Source organism: Budorcas taxicolor, chromosome 5 (assembly GCF_023091745.1).
Source record: "Budorcas taxicolor isolate Tak-1 chromosome 5, Takin1.1, whole genome shotgun sequence".
NCBI classification, from domain to species: domain Eukaryota; kingdom Metazoa; phylum Chordata; class Mammalia; order Artiodactyla; family Bovidae; genus Budorcas; species Budorcas taxicolor.
In genome coordinates, this window is record NC_068914.1 from 39,133,087 (window position 1) to 39,149,075 (window position 15,989).

The 15,989-nt window shown below is 41.5% G+C and overlaps 1 protein-coding gene across 1 annotated transcript in view; it reads right to left on the bottom strand.

Moving 5' to 3' along the window:
- MAP3K21 (mitogen-activated protein kinase kinase kinase 21) overlaps nucleotides 1-15,989 on the bottom strand; it is a 57,776-nt gene that overhangs the window by 22,672 nt on the left and 19,115 nt on the right. The window contains exons 2-4 of the mRNA XM_052640411.1: nucleotides 15,669-15,849; nucleotides 8,572-8,720; nucleotides 7,368-7,543 (exon numbers count right to left, since the gene is read on the bottom strand). Of these exons, the coding sequence (XP_052496371.1) occupies nucleotides 7,368-7,543; nucleotides 8,572-8,720; nucleotides 15,669-15,849 (506 nt within the window). The remainder of the gene's footprint in view (nucleotides 1-7,367; nucleotides 7,544-8,571; nucleotides 8,721-15,668; nucleotides 15,850-15,989) is intronic.

Here is a 15,989-nt window from a genome sequence, read left to right on the forward strand (position 1 = left end):
CCGTACCACTTTGCTCAACTGCTAGAGATTCTGGCATTCTGCTAAAGACATAATACAACACGGGGGCAGGGCAGGTCATGGTTTAGTGAACTCCCGTGTGCACACCCCTGCCGTCCGCCTGAATTCCTCGAGGGCAGGGCCAGAACAGCTGGCGCAGGCTCAACTGTCCTCCTGCTCGGCTCCAAGAGCTGGGAAGTTGTTGAGACCCGATCTTCATGCCTGGAGCACTCACTTGAGAGGCCTCCTACTTCTGAACCCTGAACAACCGGAATATATCTTCTCCCTCACCTGCTAGAAAGTCCCTCCAGCACTGAGGACAACCCCGTACTGCCCAGCCCCCCTTCTGCATCCATTTCTCTTCGAGGGCTCAGGTGTGCAGGCCCCTCCCGTGTCCCTGGCCGTCCACCTGGGGGAGCTCTTTAAGACGTGGTGCTGTGTGTCTGACTCTGTGATCCCAAGGACTGTCATCCACCAGGCTCCTCTGTCCATGGGATTCTCCAGGCAAAAATACTAAAGTGGGTTGTCATGCGCTCCTCCAGGGGATCGTCCCAACCCAGGGATGGAACCCACATCTCCTGTGTCTCCCGCACTGCAGACAGATTCTTTACTGCTGAGCTACTGGTAAAGTCCCTTTAAGACATGGTGCCATCAGTTGAACGTGATGCTGACGGTGTGATCTGAACAGACTCAAACAGGATGACTGTTTCTTACTAAATGAGCTCCAGGTACTTATTAAGGGGGTCAGGGTCCAAGATTGCTTTTATCAGTTTTGAATTTCTAAACTCACAAAACACTGAAAAATCTAAGGAAGTCAGTAAATCACCTAGAAGTCTACTATTTGAAAAAATGGCTTACAAAAAAGAAAAAAAAAAAAAGGATTTTAGCAGCTTACAGATTTCCCTCTAACCTTTATTCTTAACTAGTTAAAATTATGAAATATTTTATATATACTACAACTAGAGAGAACAGCAAATACTCATGCACTTACTATCCATATTTAACAGATGCTAAATTTTTACCATATCTGTTTCAGACCTGTTAAAGTCCTCTGTGCATCACAGTGAATCCTATCCCCTCACCTTCGGACCTGCTATACTTAAGTTGCATCTTTTGTATCCTTCCTCTGACTATACTTCGCCCTTCTGTACATTTGAATAATACTGTTTTCTGTGGTCTTATAAATTTATACAATGTGATTATCCTTCTGCAACTGCTTTCTCTGCCCAATATTATACTGTCTGAGATTTAGATGGCACTAGAATCCCCTTGCCAAGGGAGACGCAAGAGACACAAGTTCAATCCCTGGGTCAGAAAGATCCCCTGGAGAAGAGAATGGCAACCCACTCCAGTATTTCTGCCTGGAAAACCCATGGATAGAGGGGCCTGGTGGGCTACAGTCTACAGAATCACAGTCCAAACACGACTAAGCACTCACTCACTACTATTCATGTTGAAACATACAGCTGGAGTTCATTCATCTGAGGACTGTACAGATTTCTACTGTAAGAATATACAATAAAAAAAAAAGAATATTCAATAGTTTAGGCATTTATTTCCCTATTAATGGATATTCGGGTTGTTTCCAGTTTTTCATTATTACAAACTATACTTAAAAGTGAATAACCTTAATTTCCTTGCACATACATGTGGAAGTTTCTTATATATAACCAGAAGTTAAACAGCTGAGGTGTCCGCTGTGTAAGATTCAAAATAGAATTCATGGCATTTACACACTTTTAAATCATCTTTTCACTGAAAAAAATATGACAGTTGGAACTTCCCTGGAGGTCCAGTGGTTAAGAATTTGCCTGTCAATGCAGCGGACACAGGGTGGATCCCTGGTCCAGGAAGATGCCACATGCCTCAGGTCAACTAAGCCACATGCACCAACTACTAAGCCTGTGCGTCCTGGAGCCCATGCTCCACAAGAGAAGCCCCCGCAGTGAGAAGCCCACGCTGCAGCTAGAGAGCGGCCCCAGCTAGAGAAAGCCCGCACACAGCGATGGAGATTCAGCACAGGCAAATATTCTTTAAAATGACAATAATAATAAATGCTAATATCTCTCACCTATTAAGACATATATTAGGAACCTGTAAAGAAATTTTACTTAGGTATTTAATATATCTATGGAACATCTACCATGTGCCAAGTTCTCTGCTCAGTGTTACAGAGGAACATGACCAAGGATAAAACAGAACAGCTCATGAACTTAACAAGTAGGAAAGGCAGACCAAGGACGACACAAAGAAGCAGATATTAATAAAGTATGGCCCAGTGTGGCTGGATAAAGAAAGTGCCAGACGCTGTGACGCTCTATGTGGTGCAAAAGATGAAGGGAAGGGGGCTCTGGGGCCTGAGGATGAAGCAGCAGCAACCGTGTGGAGAGGGTAAGCCAGGCCAGGGACAGACAAAGAATATACACAAGGGGCAAAATGCAGGAGAGCGGCTCTGGAGGAAATGGAAGAGTTCAGGCTGGCTGGGGACAAAGTGAGGCTAAATGTGGGAGAACAGAAGACGTTATAAAGAAAAGGAGTCGGCCACTGAGGCGAGGTGGTTCTGATTTGCATTTTAGAAGTGTCACTGGTGTGCTGAGGGGCTCAGTTAGGGGAGCAAGGCTGGATGCAGGGCACCCAGGTAGGATGCTGCTACAGGGATGCAGGTGATGAGTGAGGACCACAGGGGTCAGGGGAGTGAATTACCACTGATGGTCCTTGTCACAGGGGAGGCCACATCGTCAAGACCTTTGAGATTGGGTACCTATGGTAACAATATCTTATTACCACACAAAGGAAGCAGGAGGAGGGACGGCAGATGGGGAGTGAGAAGGAGGTTCTGACTTCAGTGGTTGACTGGCAAGGGTGACCGGGATAGCACATCAAGCCCCTTTTGAAAACTTGTCAGCGGGATCCAAACCCTTAGCCTGGCGGTCCAGGACACAGGATGCCACTTCGCAGAGCTCTCACACTTGTCCCAGCACACAGCAGACATTCAACACATTTGCTGAGAGGAAATTGTGACATGGAAACTGACAACGATTTCCCCAAAGATATACTTTTAAATGGTTGTTGTTTTTTTTTTAAGAGAAACATTTACTGTTGGGGGAATACCCATGACATACCTTGTATTAATTCACAGTTCAGCCTGGTAATAGCAGAAGTAAGCTACTCACAGACTGAATTTAGGTGTAAGGTATCTTGGCCCCATGCACAGTATTATTATACACTAGCTTAAGAACTGTTATGCATATATATTATACATATATATATATTCAAACCACAAACAGAACTTTTTTGCTCTTTCCTCTGCAATTAGGTTGGCTATGTGCCTTCAGTATTATGGTCAATGCAAAAGTCTAGCGATGTAATGCTGAGTCATTCTACGAAAGTCAAGGTAATTTAACATAGGAGAATGACCCAGTTACACGATAATCCCATATTTTTATGTCAAGCACTGGAACATGCAAATGGACTCTTTACTTAGCAGAGCATTATGGTCTATTTAAAAAGAATTCTACTCTTTTAGATAGCTAATGGGAAGCTGAGGTAGTGCAGGCTCAGCCTAGTGCTCTGGGACAACCTAGAGGGTGGGATGGGGTGGGAGGTGGCAGGGAGGTTCAGGAGAGAGGGGATATGTGAATGCCTATCGCTGATTCATGCTGATGTATGGCAGAAACCAACACAGCTTTGAACAGCAATTATCCTCCAATTCGAAATAAATAAAGAAAAAAGGAAAAGAATTCTACAATTTTAGAATCACAAATATATGGCATATAAAAATGCCTTCCTGGACAATGACATAGCTTTATGAAGTCTATCAATAACTTGCAATGTGGTATTGCCCAGACATTTATTGCACATTGCTGTCGTTGTTCAGTTGCTAAGTCGTGTTCCACTCTTGGTGACACCATGGACTGCAGCATGCCAGGCTTCCCTGTCCTTCATTATCTCCTGGAGTTTGCTTCAACTCATATCCATTGAGTCGACAATGCCATCCAACCATCTAATCTTGTTACCCTCTTCTCCTCCTGCTCTCAATCTTTCCCAGCTTCAGGGTCTTTTCCAATGAGTCAATGGAAAAGAATAACTGGGTCATTCTTCACATCAGGTGGCTCTTCACATCAGGTGGCCAAGGCATTGGAGCTTCAGCTTCAGCATTAGTCCTTCCAGTGAATACTCAGGATTGATTTCCTTTAGGATGGACTGGTTTAATCTCCTTGCTATCCAAGGGACTCTGAAGAGTCTTCTCCAGCACCACAATTTGAAAGCATCAGTTCCTCAGCACTCAGCCTTCTTTGTGGTCCAATTCTCACATCCGTACATGACTGGAAAAACCATAGCTTTGACTATATGGACCTTTGTCAGCAAAGTGATATCTCTGCTTTTTAATAGGCTGTCTAGGTTTGTCACAGCTTTTCTTCCAAGGAACAAGCGATTTTTAATTTCATGCCTGCAGTCACTGTCTATAGGCCTTTTTTGTACAGTTCTTCTGTGTATTCTTGCCACCTCTTCTTAATATCTTCTGCTTCTATTAGGTCTATACCATTTCTGTCCTTTACTGTGCCCATCTTTGCATGAAATGTTTCCTTGGTATCTCCAGTTTTCTTGAAGAGATCTCTAGTCTTTCCCATTCTACTGTTTTCCTCTGTTTCTTTGCACTGTTCACTTAAGAAGGCTTTCTTTTTTTTTTTCACTATTTTTTTAAAATTTTTATTTTTACTTTATTTTACTTTACAGTACTGTATTGGTTTTGCCATACATTGACATGAATCCACCACGGGTGTACATGCGTTCCCAAACATGAACACCCCTCCCACCTCCCTCCCCATAACATCTCTCTGGGTCATCCCCATGCACCAGCCCCAAGCATGCTGTATCCTGCGTCAGACATAGACTGGCGATTTGATTCTTACATGATAGTATACATGTTACAATGCCATTCTCCCAGATCATCCCACCCTCTCCCTCTCCCTCTGAGTCCAAAAGTCCGTTATACACATCTGTCTTTTTTGCTGTCTTTCTCTCTCCTTGCTATTCTCTGGAACTCTGCATTCAGTTGGGTATATCTTTCTGTTTCTCCTTTGCTTTCACTTCTCTTTTTCTCTCAGCTATTTGTAAGGCCTCCTCAGACAACAACTATTGTCTTCTTGGATTTCTTTTTCTTGGGGACGGTTTTGGTCACTGTCTCCTGTATAATGTTATGAACCTCCGTCTACAGTTCTTCAGGCCCTGTTTACCAGATCTATTCCCTTGAATCTAATCATCACCTCCACTGTATAATTATAAGGGTTTTGATTTCGGTCATAATTGAATGGTCTAGAGGTTTTCCCTATCTTTTTCAATTTAAGTCTGAATTTTTAAATAAGGAGCTCATGATCTGAGCCACAGTCAGCTCCACGTCTTGTTTTTGCTGACTGTATAGAGCTTCTCCATTTCTGGCTGCAAAGAATATAATCAATCTGATTTTGGTACTGACCATCTGGTGATGTCCATGTGTAGAGTCATCTCTTGTATTGTTGGAAGCAGGTGTTTACTATGACCAGTGTGTTCTCTTGGCAAAATTGTTAGCCTTTGCCCTGCTTCATTCTGCACTCCAAGGCCAAACTTGCCTGTTATTCCAGGCATCTCTTTGTTTCCTACTTTTGCATTACAGACCCTGTAATGAAAAGGACATCTTTTTTTGATGTTAGCTCTAAAAGGTCTTGTTGGTCTTCATAGAACTGTTCAACTTCAGCTTCTTCAGCATTAGAGGTTGGGGCATAGACTTGGATTACTGTGATACTGAATGGTTTGCCTTGGAAATGAACAGAGATCATTCTGTCATTTTTGAGATCACACCCAAGTACTGCATTCTGGACTCTTCCGTTGACTATGAGGGCTACTCCATTTCTTTTAAAGGCAGCTTCCTTGGTGGCTCAGACAGTAAAGAATCCACCTGGAATGTGGGAGACCTGGGTTCTATCCCTCGGTTGCGAAGATCCCCTGGAGAAGGAAATGGCAACCCACTCCAATGGCAACCCACTCCAATATTCTTGCCTGGAGAATTCCATGGACAGAGGAGCCTGGTGGGCTACAGTCCATGGGGTCACAAAGAGTCAGACATGACTGAGTGACACACACACACACACACACACACACACACACGCCCACAGTAGTAGAGATAACGGTTATGTGAATCAAATTCACCCTTTCCTGTCCGTTTTAGCTCACTGATTCCTAAAATGTTGTCCACTCTTGCCATCTCCTGCTTGACCACGTCCAATTTACCTTGATTCATGGACCTCACATTCAGGTTCTTATGCACAAGAGAATTTAATCTATTGAACAATTGTATACCACAGACAACCAAGATAAACTCTGAGTCATCCAAATGCTAAAGTGTTACAAAAATAGCTTTGAAAAAGTAAGTACTGCCACTGAAACACAGCAACGTGCCCCAAACTTGGGGGTTTGGGGGACTGCTGACAGTCAAGCATTACTAGAAACTCACTTCCCAACTTGTCTGCCTTCCTATTAGGTGTGTTTCTGCTTCACCTGCTTTACACTTTGTATGTAGTTAACATATACACAGCTTCAGCATGGTTAACATTCAAGTTTATTACTTTTCTTCTCTTAAAAATGCATACACCTAGAGCTTCACTCATCATATTAAAAAGTTCAAAAGTTCTTATACAATTTTCCAGTTTCTTCAACAAAGTAATGCTTTAAAGACAAAAAGAGGGGAAAGAAGGGGGAACTAGCATAAAAGAAGTTTTAAAGAACCTAATGGAAAACATGCAGCCCATGCTGAAATTCTGATTTGCACCAATCAACTATAAGAAGACATCTTTCAGACAAACTGTGACATCGCAATATGGAATCTTATATGGTATCAAGGAACTACTGTTATTTTTAAAGATAATAATGTCAAGAAAAATATTTTTAAAATTCTTACTCATCAGAGATGCATTCTGAAGTATTTGAAGGTAAAATGACAAGAGTCTAGGTTTTAACTTAAAATATTCCAGTTTAAAAAAAAAAAGATGATAATAAGAAAAAGAAATGAACAAAGTGACAATCTACTGACAATTATTGAAGCTGGTTAATGCACACAAAGGGTTTAGTATGTCATTCTTTCTCCTTTTTAAAGTTTTTTTTTAATATTTGAAAATTCCTTTAATAACCTATAGTAAAAGGTTATTTCTTTTCCAGTTATACATTTTGAGTACAGTTCTGTTTTGTTTTAACAGGAAGGAAAGAATCAACAAATACTGATGTGTGAAAATATTTTTTAATAATGGTTTAGTGGTTTAGTCTAGCGGTTCTTGACTCATGTTCTCCATAATCTTCATGAGTGTGAGCATGTTATGCAGTTAATATTTATCACTGACCTTTTCCTTTGTTCTCAACTCATCAAACATTTGCTGAATTTCCAGTTTCCAGTCATCTTGCATGGAATGAAAGGACTCTTGAGGCATTTCAGTCATAACTGCCTTTTCAATTTCAGTCAGTTGTTCAAGAATTGAAGCAAAAGATGGTCGAATATGAGGGTCTTGTTGCCAGCATTCTAAAATAAATAAGAATCATGGTAAGTCCATTTCTCCGCATAGTTCAGATTGTCAGCCTGCGTTGACAGGGTCTGTTCAAGATTTTAAACATCAGTTGATGATGATTTTGAAAATTTTATTTTACACCATGCCTGTGTCAGTAGCCTGTGAAATAATTATTATTAGATAAGGCTCTTGTTGTCTGTATGACTTGACATTAGTATAAGGATGTGTGCTTCCTCTGCCTTACCATGAACTCCATCTCGCCTAAGCTGCCCTCATCACATGACTTACAGTTTCAGAGTTCTAAAAGTCAGTCCAAGAAAACCTAGGTCTCTAAAATGTTATAGTCACAAGAGAGGTTCTAAGCAAGGTAACTTACTGCCCACAAAAAGAGTTACTTAACAGTTTTTAAAAAGATAAGACCAAAATAGATAAGGTCATGGCAAAACCATGCCAGTTGAGACTATAAAAGATTATTGATCATTAGGTAGAATTAAAAATAGCACATATGAAGCCCAATCAATATTGCCTTTGAACTCCTCTAGTGTATTTGATGACAAATTTATTACCATTCAACTGAATTTTGTATAAATGAGTTATTATTAAACTGCATTGTTTTTAAGTTACTTAGTTCATCAAAACTTAATCTGACATCTTAGATCAAAGACATGATTTCTTTTTCTTAAGACAGCATAATTATTTAAAATCGTCTGAAAATTAGAATTACAGAAACTACCCTTTCGGTTTAAAAAATATTCGGATGTTCTCTTTTTGTAGAATATTTACTGGCGTACAGCTGTTTCACAATGTTGTGTTAGTTTCTGCTGTACAGCAAAGTGAATCAGCTATGCGTGTGCTCGGTTGCTATATGTACACATATATCCCCTCACTTTTGGATTTCCTTCCCATTTAGGTCGCCACAAAGCACTGAGAAGAGATCCCTTTGCTGTGTATAGTATGTTCTCACTAGTTACCTATTTCATATACAGATGTTCTACTGAGTGATTCCCCTTGATCCCACAGGCACACAGAGACACCCAAATACCTTTCATGAGCTTGGCAAATGGCTCAGGGCAGGTGGAGGGGATGGGCAGAGTGAGCTTGTTGACCGCCACCCCGTAGGCCACAGCCAGGCCATCAATGCCACGGTAGGGCACCTCTCCCGTGAGCAGCTCCCACAGCACCACTCCGTAGCTGGAAAGTAGAGTTTTCATAAAGTTAAGTGGGATTTTTTTTCCTCATGACACAATCAATGGGAGAAACACATCAGTGCCTTCATCCAGATCCTAATCATCTTCTCTTCTAACAAAGCCCATAGGGGCCCTTATCCCAGTGTGAGAGGTGGGTTCTTCCACTTAACATTCCAAACATATGCAATTACTCTCCTTCCAGAAATCAGTTATGCCTTCTTCTGAAGAAGTGAAACTACTTAGTGGATAGGAAAGCTTAAAAGCAGAACATGACTGAATTAAACAGGGTCCAGAACCAGGCCTTTTCATACTGTTGAGCTGACTCATTGGAAAAGACCCTGATGCTGGGAAAGACTGAGGGCAGGAGGAGAAGGAGGCGACAGAGAATGAGATGGTCGGATGGCATCACCGACTCAATGGACATAGGTTTGAGTCAACTCTGGGAGATAGTGACGACAGGAAGGCCTCGTGTGTTGCAGTTCGTGGGATCACAAAGAGTCGGACATGAATGAGCGACTGAACAACAACAAGAACCAGGCCACACATAAAGAGCAACGTGGCTGTTCTGATGTTCGTCCTTCTGTCTCATTTTTTCCACACCTCCTGAAGATCTTCAGGACACTGAAGATTCCAGCCCTACAGAATTTCATGCTATACAGCACAGGACTGAAGTCCAGTCATGCTGTTTTAAAACAGGGTTTTGAAATTGCTTCTCTCTGCCTCTCCTTTTATATTTAGGAGATGTGTTACTCATGTTTCCACCTAATGCCTACTAGTAACAGACAAAGAAATCCTGTGGGCCTCCCTGAGCCGGCTGGGAGGACATGACGCATCTTTTTTATAACTGAGGGAGGAAAAGTGAAAGGAGAATAAAACACAGGGAACAAGTGCAGCAGCCAAGCTCTTCACAGCATCCCCAGATGTGATACAGGTGTGCGCTGTGCTGTGCTTAGTCTCTCAGTCGTGTCCAACTCTTCATGACCCCATGGACTGCAGCCTGCAAGGCTCCTCTGTCCATGGGGATACTCCAAGCAAGAATACTGGAGTGGGTAGCATATCCCTCCTACAGGGGATCTCCCCAACCCAGGGATCGTCTCTTGCATTGCAGGTGGATTCTTTGCCAGCTGAGTCACTGCTGTTTCAGTTCAAGGGCAAATGAAATTACATACAAGAACCAGCAAACTCACAGTAGAGGGATCTCGAAATGAATTTTTAAATGAAGCTGAAGGACCAAATTTCAGTTCACATCCATACTAGAGACTCTGAGTTGGTCCAGTTCAAGATAGTACAGGGGAGCATAGAAATAAGCCTTGAACATTACACATATTTATTTTCTTCTACAAAACCAATCAGAACCTTAGTTTTTCTCTGTTGTTGTTGCTTAGTTGCTAAGTCATGTCCTACTTTTTGTGACTTCATGGACTGCAGCCCACCAGGTTCCTCTGTCCATGGGATGTCCCAGGCAAGAAGACTGGAGTGCCATTTCCTTCTCCAGGGGATCTTCTTGTCCCAGGGCTCAAACCTGCATTTCTTGCATTGGCAGGCAGATTCTTTACCACTGAGCCACCAGGAAAGTCATCTTCAAAACATAAAGTGCATTCAGAAAATCTTTTGTTTTGTTACATAAAATATCAATCACTCTTGACACTCACCTGACTTTAAAACACATAAGCATGGGGATGGGACACAGGTTTGTACCTATGGCTGATTCTTGTTGATGTATGACAGAAAACCACAAAATTCTGTACAGCAATTATCCTTCAATTAAAAATTTAAAAAAAATAGCATATAAGGAAGGAGCATATTTGCTTTAGGCTCTATTAACATAAGGGGCTTCCGCTGTAGCTCAGTACATTCCTTCCCTCGGTAAGGAATCTGCCTGCAGTGCAGGAGATCTGGGTTCGATTCCTGAGTTGGAAAGATCCCCTGGAGAATCTTTGCCTGGAGAATCCCATGGACAGAGGGACCTGGCAGGCTACAGTCCATGGGGTTGCAAGAGTTGGACATGACTTAACAACTAAACCACCACTATTAACATAAGAAGTACAGTGCTATTCACTTTTCTAATAGTTTCAAACTTCATTAACTAAGTTAAAAAAAGTTTAAATGTTTTTGTGTTTGTGTGAGTTAAGTTTTACTTGGGGGTATAATGAGGACTATAGCCCAGGTAGCTCTGAAAAACTGCTCCAAAGAGGTAGGGGGAAGGTCAGTGTTATATATGACTCTAGTGCAGGCAAGCGTAACTTTTTGGCAGAGGCTTGCCAGTCACCAGGAACAGATAAAAGTTTGAAATTTAAAGAAGTAACTTCTCATTTCTTCTGTTTGCTGCTTATATATTATACTTGAGCATAGTTTTAAAGACAGCAGACAAAAGGTGGTAAGATATGTCTAAGCAAAGGCAAAACAGCTCAGAAGCAACAAAAGCCATTTACCTGTGTGCTGGAGCTGATTTTTGAGTCTCATCTGATCATCTCCTGATCTTAAGAGATACAGCGATTCACGGAATCACAAATACAAAAAGGCGTCTATGAAGGCCTGGTCTGCACAGAGACTCTGGAGCCCCGGTGCCCGTCATCCTGGCCACGACCACTGCCTTTATGGGTCTCTCCAGTAGTGCCCACTGGACTCTAGACTACCCTGGAAACATTCAGAAAGGGGTGTAGAAACAACAGAATGTGCCCATTCAAATGGGGCTCACGGATCCTCCAGCTGATGTTCTGCTGGCTCAGAAGCAGAGGTGCTCCATCCTGAGGCCCCTGAGGCCAGGGCTCCTTCTCCACCAGGAGGAGTTAAGAGGGCAGCACTGAAAGGCACCTGGACCTGGAGGCAGCAGACCCGGGGCTGAGCTGTGGGACTGTTACTCTCTGCTGACTGTGTTTCACTCACATGGCCTTGAAGCTGATCTTGAATCACTGACGAAGTATTAGGGATATCTGCCCTACCCTCTCACAGTGCTGCTTTACATATTTTTATAAAAGGAATATATAATGCAGTACTTCTAAGTTATATAATGCTATAAGTATTAGTAATTAAGTTGTAAACAGGTTTTTTCAAAAGTTATCTGCTTAGTTGCTTAAAAATTATCTGTATTATGATGCATTAGCAGAGACACATACTTAATTTCAAGAGTAAGTAAACTTAATTTACAGTTCAATCAACAAAAATCATTTCAGAGCAAGAGACCAAAAAATTCTTAGAATAACCGAAAACTGCCTAAATTCAAAGAAGCTTCCTTGCTATTCTCAATAGAAAATAACAAAATTAAAACAATAACAGTACAACTTTGCCTCTTGGAAGTTTCAGAGAATGAATAATTTAGGATAGGTCATTTTTCCAGAGTAGAGTAGTCTGGTAAGAACCAATCTGGGAAAAAAAAAAGGGGGGGGTAACTATTTCTATGGGACAATTTCTAAAGCATAATGCATATTTTTCTGCTCTCTGAAACTCAGTGGGATATAGTATAAAAAGCCCTCTGCTAAGAACACAAATGATCTAATGATTAAGGGCTGTGGTGGCAGGAACACAGCTCTTAAGCCAGGGATCAGAGCATATTATTCATTAGCTTTATAATTCTGAGGAAATGTCTAAATCTGTCAGTGTGAACCTGGGGTAATCACAGGAGTCACAGTAAAAGTTCAGTGATAATATCTGCCAAAGTTATCTTGTAGGGTAGTAACTGGTAAGGAGGTAAGAGGCAGAAAGAGGACAATCACTAAATACACCAGTATATACATATAATACCAGCCCCACGGACCAGGGCGATGCTTCTTGAATGCAATTATTTTTATGGGAATGTTACAAAGGAGGTTCTCAGGCAAAGGTCTGTGTAGTTCAGAGGGACAGCCTTCCCTGCCTTCCACATTCTGACACCAAGGACTGTGCTGTGACATACTGATGCATTCTGGAGGTGTGTGCGGACGTCTGGCTCCACACCAGGTAGCTACGCAGGCCAGTGGTCTCGGGTCTTTTTCATACGTTTCAGGCTGTCTTTTGCTCCTGTCGCCTACCCTGTTCTCAACTGCCTTTTTAAAAATTTTTCTTTTTTACCAGCTTAGCATCCTTCTCCCCTCTTCTGATTAGATGCTTCTACTGAAAATCAGACAACCAAGGTTATATTATACAACTGAGAAAAGAACAGATTTTGAGGGAATTCCTCTCCATGAGTGTTTGGACTTCAAGACCCAGACTGTGACTGATTTTAGAAATTCTTTTTTTCTTACTTCTTGATTCTATGTTTATAGTCGATGAGGTTGCTATAAAGCATTTATGTAGATTGCACAGCGTTTGTATAGGTTATAATTACATAGTTTATTTTCAAAGGCATACAACCAGTAAAATGGTTACAGTGTTAAGTAATTATACAGAATGTAAAATTGATTTATGGTACATTTTATGAGTTTTCAGAGTCTTGAAGTATAATTTCTTAAAATAGTCACCTACTTCACTTAAGTATTTTGGCATTATATGTTCAGAAAATCATTGTGATTAAGTCAAGAACAACACATCTAATATTTTATAAAGACACATGTGCTCAGTCTCAGCAGAGTATAAGTCATTAAGTAAGGGGTGAGGCCCAAGCATTTGTATTTCTCAAAATGGCCCAAAGACGCTATAGAACCCCTGGCACAGGTGATAAATTTCTTAAAAGTCATAAGTAGAACAATTAAATTAGAAGGCCTTATTTATATACTGCTGGTGGGAATGAGGACTGGTGGAAAGCAGTCTGGCACTTCCTCAAATGATTAACTACATAATTACCCTGTGGCCCAGCAATTTCACTCCTATCCAAGAGAAGGAAAACTCGTGTCCTCACAAAAACTTTTTCACAGATGCTCACAGCAGCATTATTCAGAATTAGTCAATAAGTGGAAACAACCCCAACGTCATCAACTGATAAATGGACAAGAAAACGTGGTATTATCCACCCAGTAGAATATTATTCAACAATAAATAAGAATGAAAGTCTGACACATTCTATGACATGAACCTTGAAAATATGCTAACTGAAAAGCCAGTCAGAGGACTGCATATTACATAATTCCATTTATATAGAATGTCCACAATAAGCAAATCTGAAGATACAAAACATAGATTCATGACTGCCTTGGGCTGGGAGGGATGAAGTTTTGAGGGAGATGGCTACCTTTAATAGGATTTCTTTTATGGATTATGAAAATGTTCTAAATTGTGGTGATGAAGGTACACAACTCTATTAATATACTAAAAGCTATGAAACTGCACAGTTTAAACTGGCGAATTCAGTAGTTTGTATGATGTGTGAATTATATCTCAATAAGGTGTTAAAACAACAACAATTAAAAAAAAACACAAAACCCTGGAGTTTTAATACTAGTCACACAGCGTTCTATGAGTCTCAAATGAAGGCCAGTAAGCTCCTGGTGCCTTGTAAGTATAAACAGAGTTGTTCTGTTGTTTTCTGTGTGGTTCTGGTATGGATGGTGTCTTCACTCCCTAATGAGACAAAGCTGAATGGAAAATTCAGATAACCTGGATAACCTGGGATCCCATTTTGGTCTAGCTCTCCATTCCCAAACCAGAAGCTTTAATCTTTAGATGATTCAATCTATAAAATGAAAGAGCTGATATAAATTTTTTCTTCAAACTCCTTCCATGCTAACATTCTGTGTGTGAGTCATGAGGAATCAAAATTTTCCTTAAAGTGAGGTTTGTGTTTATTTACCAACAGGTCTTACAAAATGCCATTACTGTTAACTCCAACTATAACTAGTTTTAATCAAACTTCTGACTTCATAAGATTCTCCTATCAAATGGAAGTCCTAGGACAATCAAAATCTCAAGTTACCCATTCCGTCATGATTACAGCTATCTTGATCAAAACCACAAAACCTTCAAAAAGGCTCATACAGATCTTCCTCAACTTACAACAGAGTCACATCTGGATAATTCCATAGTAAGCTGAAAATGTCATAAAGCTGAAAATGCATTTAGCGCACCTAACGTTATAGACGGTTAGCCCGTGTGTGTGCTGTGCTGTCGCTTCAGTCGTGTCCGACTCTTTGTGACCCTATGGACTTAGCCCGTCAGGCTCCTCTGTCCATGGGGTTCTGCAGGCAAGAACACTGGAGTGGGTTGCCATGCCCTCCTCCAGGGGATCTTCCTAAGCCAGGGATCAAACCCACAGCTCTTCTGTCTCCTGCACTGGCAAGCGGGTTCTTTACTACTGGCACCACCTGGGAAGACCAAGCTTAGCCCAGTCTTTCTAAAAGTGCTCAGAACACTTAAATTAGCTTAGAGTTGGGCAAAATCATCTAACACAAAGCCTAAAGCTGATCTTATGCTGAATATCTTGTGTAGTTGGTTGCATACGATACCAAAACTGAAAAGCAGGGTGGTTGTCTGGGTTCAGAATGGTTGTAAGTGTATCGGTTGTTTCCCCTCCTGATGGTGGTGCTGACCAGGAGCTGCAGCTCACTGCCTTTGCCTGGCCTCACAAGAGAGGACTGGACCATGCGTCACTAGGCTGGGAAAGATCAAAACGCCAAATCCCAAGTACAGTTTTTAGGAAGTACCTACCACTTTTGCACCACTGTAAAGTCAAAACAATTCTTAAGTGGAACAACCACAAACTGTGGACCATCTTTACTATTCGTTATGCTCAGAAATGCTCAATACTTTGGGACTCATTTCTGGCTTCCCTGGTGGCGCACATGGTAAAGAATTTGCCTGCAATGCAGAAGACCCGGGTTTGATCTCTGGGTCAGGAAGATCCCCTGGAGAAGAAAATGGCAACCCACTCCAGTATTCTTGCCTGCAGAATCCCATGGACAGAGGAGCCTGGCGGGCTATAGTCCATGGGGTCACAAAAAGTTGGACATGACTAAGCAACTAACACTTGGGACTCATTTAATGGAAGTGCAGCAACCAGTTTCCACTAACATCTGCAAGAGCAAAATGCATGGTGCTTACTTACCTCCAGATGTCGCTTCCCTTGGAAAACAAAGAAGACTTGATAACTTCCGGGGCCATCCAGGCATACGTGCCTGCTGCGCTCATCCTGGTAGTCCTGTGCCATTCTCTCGCCAAGCCAAAGTCTGTAATCTTCAGTGTCTTGTTGCAGATGTCATCATACTCTATCTTCTCGAGTAGCAAAACTAAGGGAGAAACAAAGGGAAAGTGTTCGCATATTTTCATAAATTTTCAGTGGCTTTTAAAATACAATCTTCACTGCAGTTAGCTGTGAAGAGAATAAACCTGCATTTTACCGTTTTATCTTATTAATACATCATGCTTT